Source organism: Phaseolus vulgaris, chromosome 7 (assembly GCF_000499845.2).
Source record: "Phaseolus vulgaris cultivar G19833 chromosome 7, P. vulgaris v2.0, whole genome shotgun sequence".
NCBI lineage: Eukaryota > Viridiplantae > Streptophyta > Magnoliopsida > Fabales > Fabaceae > Phaseolus > Phaseolus vulgaris.
This window is the reverse complement of record NC_023753.2, coordinates 38,003,091-38,009,090: the sequence shown is the minus strand read 5'-3', so window position 1 is coordinate 38,009,090 and position 6,000 is coordinate 38,003,091. Positions and strand designations below refer to the sequence as shown.

The 6,000-nt window shown below is 31.7% G+C and overlaps 1 protein-coding gene across 3 annotated transcripts; it reads left to right on the top strand.

The window, feature by feature from the left end:
• The first annotated feature begins 611 nt into the window (after positions 1-611).
• Positions 612-4,104, top strand: LOC137830625 (myb family transcription factor PHL5-like). Of its 3 annotated transcripts, none has more exons than XM_068638076.1 (6): positions 612-1,584; positions 1,668-1,878; positions 2,209-2,325; positions 3,120-3,171; positions 3,300-3,369; positions 3,721-4,104. In XM_068638076.1, exons 1-6 carry the CDS (start codon positions 970-972, stop codon positions 3,928-3,930), a joined length of 1,275 nt encoding a protein of 424 aa, XP_068494177.1. In that variant the 5' UTR covers positions 612-969; the 3' UTR covers positions 3,931-4,104. The 3 variants fall into 3 exon arrangements, with proteins under 3 accessions (XP_068494177.1, XP_068494178.1, XP_068494179.1); XM_068638077.1 differs by having other exon boundaries at positions 722-1,584; positions 1,668-1,869; XM_068638078.1 differs by having other exon boundaries at positions 757-1,584; positions 1,668-1,752.
• Positions 4,105-6,000: the final 1,896 nt, after the last annotated feature.

The following is a 6,000-nucleotide window of genomic DNA, read 5'->3' as shown; positions in this document are numbered from 1 at the left end:
ACTTTTCAGAAATTTCTGATACCCCACTTTGCAAAATGCAGTTTCATACAATGGGACAGGTTTTGGAGTCTAATATATATTTTCTCTTTTCGGAAAGGAAGATTTGGCTATCTACATGTTCATATTTATTACTCTTGTGGGTGGCTAAAGTTATTTCTTCCGAATCCATTATAAGAATAGTTGTTGCTCTTTAACTTGTGAATTTATGCGAGTATCTTTATCTAACATTTTATTATCACACTATAGATGCCAATAACAATATTCTACAATTTTAAGATGTTAAACTATTCAGTAATAGTTTGGGGCGGTTTTAAACCTCTGTTTGTGACTTGTTCAAGTTTGGTTGCTTTTAGCTTTCATCTTTCTTCTGATTCTCTTGCATTTTATTTTATATTCACTTGAAGACAACATTAGACAAAACTATTTTATTTGCTTATCGAGCTGTGTTGTTTTCAGTGTTCTGTACTTCGGTTGTGTCAACATAGGATGGTTTCAATCCTAATGGTTATAATAAATAATGAAAACCACAAACTCAATAGACCAACAGGTGTAGGTAACAGTTAAAAGAGTTTGTCATGTATAATACTTTGGCTCAAACAAAATTGTTTTCTGTAGAGGATTTTGCAGTCTCAAACAAAACAAAAACAAAGAAATAACAAATAGTGACCTTGCATGGTAGCATTTGGACAAATTAGATTCAAATCTTATTCCTGAAGCCTTCAGGAATATATGACAGCACTTTATGCCATAAGGCTAGAATTTAGCCTAACCATTCTTACCTTTCCAATCTTCTTGTTCATTTTCTAGTTCTTGTTTTCTTCCTCCCTTCACCATTCTATAGGGTGCTCCTTAATAAGGATGAACCTTTCATAGATTCATGTATGCTACTTCAGAAATTTGATCTGTTATTGACCAACTCTTCTTGCCATCGTTGTTCAAATCTTGTGGGGACATTTGGGGTGTCTATAAATGAACGAGTACAAGATTGACTGTGTTGGACGGATTCAACAAAGCTATGCTCTAAATGGGGATTTGAGTTCAGAGTTTAGCAATTGTTCTAGTCAATATTTTGATATTATACAGGCTTCAAATATGGGAACTTTCAATCAGCCACTTGCTATGGTGAGTGGTGAAGGAGTGGAACAGGAACCACACATAGGCCAAACCAAATCATCTAGCAGCATTATCAGCCGTTTTGAGTCACCAGCTTCAGCCTTTTATGCAACAGAAATCTGCATGGGTTTCCCACAATATGATAGATTAGTTGGTAACCCCTCTCTGATATCTCAATTCTCTAAGATCAGTGATGTGGAATTCCCTTTGTATCAATCTCCCAGGCAAAACCTTTTCTTGGCTTCATTGGCAAACCAACCTGCTCCAAACTTCGAGTTGTCAAATCCCTTGCAAGCAATGCTCTTATCCCATTTGAATGGTGATCAATGTGTTAGATCTCCTGAAAAATCTAATAAAATCCCATGTGGGAATTTCCCTGGCAGCAGTTTTCTTCCAATTGAACAACTCAAGTTGTTCATTGATGATGCTGCAAGCCCTTCAATTCCTTCTAAAGGAAATCAGGATCAAACAGTAAGTTTTTTGCCAACTCCATAAATAGTTTTCTCTATTGTCCAATTGGCTTATGCTGTTATTGCTTCTTTTCTACCCTGCAGGATTCTTGTGGCTCATACAATTTACCTGCTGCACAGATTAGCTTCTCTTCTCAGCAAGAGATGCTGTCACCACCACTCTCAGCAGGTAGCTTGTTAACTTCTTCTGGAAACTCTACTTCAAATGGACCAGTAAGTAAAACAAGAATAAGATGGACTCAGGAACTTCACGAGCAGTTTGTTGAGTGTGTGAATCGCCTTGGAGGTGCTGAGAGTAAGGGCTTGTATTGATTCCCTTTTTATTTTGAAAACTATTTTCTAAAATAGTTTCATACTACTCTATCATGTTTTGAAAACCATTTCCAAAACAGGTGTTTAAGAAGCTAAAAAATGGGAACAACTGGGAGATGTTTCCTCAACTTTTTGTTTTCATCTAGTTTAACCTCTTCATCCAGCCGTAAGAGTAACCTTGTTTAAGTGCATTTTGAGAACAAGACAGTTTCTGAAAGTAGAAACCAAATATAAACTAATTAAGTTGCTAAATTTTTCGTTGCATAAAACAAATATTCAACATCTGATATTGTTCTTGTCTACTTGGTTGTAGAAGCAACGCCAAAAGCTATATTAAGGCTGATGGAATCAGATGGATTGACCATCTTCCATGTTAAAAGTCATTTGCAGAAATATAGAATTGCCAAATACATGCCACAATCAACTCAAGGTAATTTATTGGCACTGTAGCAGTGTAGTTTCTATAGCATGCCAAATATATTTTGGTGCTCGAATTTGATAGCATTCACATCATAAATCTAATAATTGTGTACACACAAAGAAATCACCCACACACCCAAAAATTGTCAGATAGAAAACAGAACTATTAATGTGGTTCAACATCTCTTGCCTATGTACACGAAATCTTCACAAACACTTGCATTACATTAAATATGATTCACTCAACAAACTCATTAAAAAGAGACTCACTCACGCTATCTCTCTTCTCTTGTTTTTTGTTGGAATGATCTATCTCCTTCTCATGACCCCCTTTATATGGGAATAGATTCATGACTCCATCATGAAAGAGACTTTATAGACATTGATTGTCCCACCTTTCCACTAACCTTCTTTATGATAATGAATTCGCCAATAGTCAAGAAACTTTCATTTATTAGCATATAGCGTTTGTCTAGAAAGAGAATGTGGTTATAAACTAATTCAAATTGTTTAGTTTTTAATGTCTTCACACTTAGCCAGCTAAAGCTGAAAGAGTAAAATATGCCTCAAGGTGTAGGAGGTTGAAACTACCAAAAAACTTGTATGTTTTTTCATGCATGGTAGAAAACTTGAATTATTAAATCTCAAATTGAGGTTATTTATTTCTCAGCTGGATGAGAATGATTCATGAGATTACCAAAACCATTGAATAAATGTTGTTGTGAAAATGACCTCCACTGTATTCATGATCTTCAATGCCCTTATGGTTATTATTGATTTTCAAACTACGTGTTCATGTTTCAGGGAAATCTGAGAAAAGAATCAATGTAGAGAATGTGCATCTTGATGCCAAAACGTAACTCTACTTCCTTTTGCCTAAGCCCCTGTTACCATTCCACAATTCAAATAGATTCACGGTTCTTTTAGTATTTTCATAAGATGCTGTGACTCTAATCAACTACATTTCTTGCTCTTCATTGGCAGTGGATTGCAAATTAGAGAGGCACTTCAGTTGCAGCTAGATGTTCAGAGACGCCTTCATGAACAACTAGAGGTATATCCTTGCTATATATAATTTACTTTTTGGCTAATATATCTCCATGTTCTCCAAACCTTTCAGGTTCATACATGCTACTTCATGCTTATGTTTTCTTCACAATGAAAAAAATTGAACATTTTGCTGAGTTCTCCATGTTCATCCGAATATGTGGTTGATTACATTGTAAATAAAATTAACTTTGTTTCACAAGTAGTTAAGAGTAAATGAACATGATAATATACAATATCGATGTAGTTAATATCAAATGTTTGCGAGATAAAGTTAACCATCAAAGATGTGAAAATCAGAACTCCTTGGCAATGTTCTGACTTCAAATTTTCTTTCAATTGACTTCACTTTTTCCAGATTCAGAGAAAATTACAGTTGAGGATTGAGGAGCAAGGTAAGCAGCTGAAAATGATGTTTGACGAGCAGCAGAAGACAAGTGATAGCAACTTGAGTACTCAGAATTTGGGAAATACAACTAATAATGACAGAACTATTAGTTCTAAAGATGTTCAGGTTTCCATTTCTGAAGGGTCTGAAAAATTCCTCATTCCTTCCAACATAACTTAGATTTCCAATCTCATATGTTCATAGCTCTATTCATGAGTAATTAATTTCAGTAACACAGTGTGCCAACAAATCATACTTGTAAGAGAGTCAAACATATCACCATACAATTTCATTTTGGGAAGAAAAACACTCTTGTTATCCTTCAAGTGCAAACTCAATAAATTTGTCCATATATGATGAGTGTGCTACTTTTGTATTACTTGAAAAACACATCATAATTTGCTCATTGTAATTTTCATAAATAGAGCCTTTTTTTTTGTTTCAGTTCAGCAGAGTCTTGTTTCCTCTGCATTCCTTTATCTTCATGGCATGCAGTAGAAAACGCATATTTACTTTTTTACACAATTCATGGTATAACAATTCCTTATGTAGCATTTATATACTTTGTTATCCTCTTTCCCTCTCTCTTTATATATTCTTTATATATTGTTGGTCTTATTTAGTAACTATGCATGTACAATATAATAAATAAATTATTTATTTAAAAATCTTTTTTTTATAAAAGTTCTCTTATCATTATGAAACTTGACATCTAGGTTGGTTAACACCTCAAATAACAACAATTATCTGTCATCACATGAAAAAGTATTATTAAAATAAATAAATAAAAAATACAAAAAAAATATGGAAGACTAAACCAAAACTGTTACATAGGTAATCTATACCTATTAATAAAGAATTCTAAAAAAATATTAGATGAAAACCTATTATACTAATGAAATACTTAAAATCTAAGTTAACAAACTTATCAGCATACATTATTCAAAAATCTATTTGTGAAGTAGACATTAATATGTAACTTATTGTAATTTTGTTGGGAGTTTTCTTATAATATAACATTAGTAAACAAGTTAAATTATATTTATATGATTCAAAATTAAAAACAAAACTTATGGTAACTATTATCAATAATACATTATGTGTATTAACAAAAATTATTATAGTAAAAATAAAAACTCTAACAGAAAAGTAGTTTGAAAGAAAATATTTGTTTCAATTAAAAAAACCAACTTTTATCTAGTAAAAGTATGTGAAAATAACTAAAAGAGATTTTTTTTAAAAAAATGTAATAGACTGCAATTTTTATATTAAAAAGAAGTTTGTTTTGGAAAAAAATGATCAACTTCATCCCGAACTCAAACATTTAACTTTTTTTATAAGCAAATTTGATTTCAATAAAATAGCTGGAAGTTACATTTTTTTATCTCTCCCAAACATGCTATGAAATTATTTTGGATAATTTTGCACGCATGTGTCAACATTATGATAGTATTTTTCAATTTCATTAATTGATGAAAAAAGTTTCAGTCCTCGTGTTTCATTCTGTGCCATTTTGTGAAGAACTTTCGGTGAAAACTTTTTGTTTTTGTGAATAAAAATTATGGAATTATAAAAAGGTGAGCATCATATTTAAAAAGACCAGAATATTTCTGCCTTATTTTATCCAATAAGCAATGGAACCCTCTTTCCTTTTTCTCTATCTTTTTTTTTAATTAATTATCAAATTTACGATAAAAACACGTCTCTTACTCTAGCCACTGTTGAAGCATATTCATGCAAAGTCAAACAAGAGTGCTGTGGATGGATAGCCATCAAAACAAAAATATAATAAATAATAAAAATATCTGAATTTGTCTTATTATTTGTATGTGTACTAGTTCTACCTTATAAGACTCATACACTTCTCTTAAATGGCGTATTCATGTTGGACACATGTATCGGTGTTGACACTCGTAGAATACTTATCAGTGAAGTGTTAAATTCAAAAAATATTTATTGGATTTTTGAAAATTCTAGCACGATTCTATAACAATTTTCTAAAAACTCAAATTTATTATATAAATTTTTATTATGATTATAAAAATAAGAAACAAATTCTTTTGAACCAATCATGAAAAATATTTTCTGCTCCCAAAAGAATTTGAAACATATTTTTGCACATAAATATTTATTTTCAATTATATAATTCAAAATTATATAATACATAGATATGTGTCCCGTGTCCTACGTTTTAGAGATTATACGTATCTCCGTGTTTGTATCCGTATCGTGTCAGTGTCCATATCCATA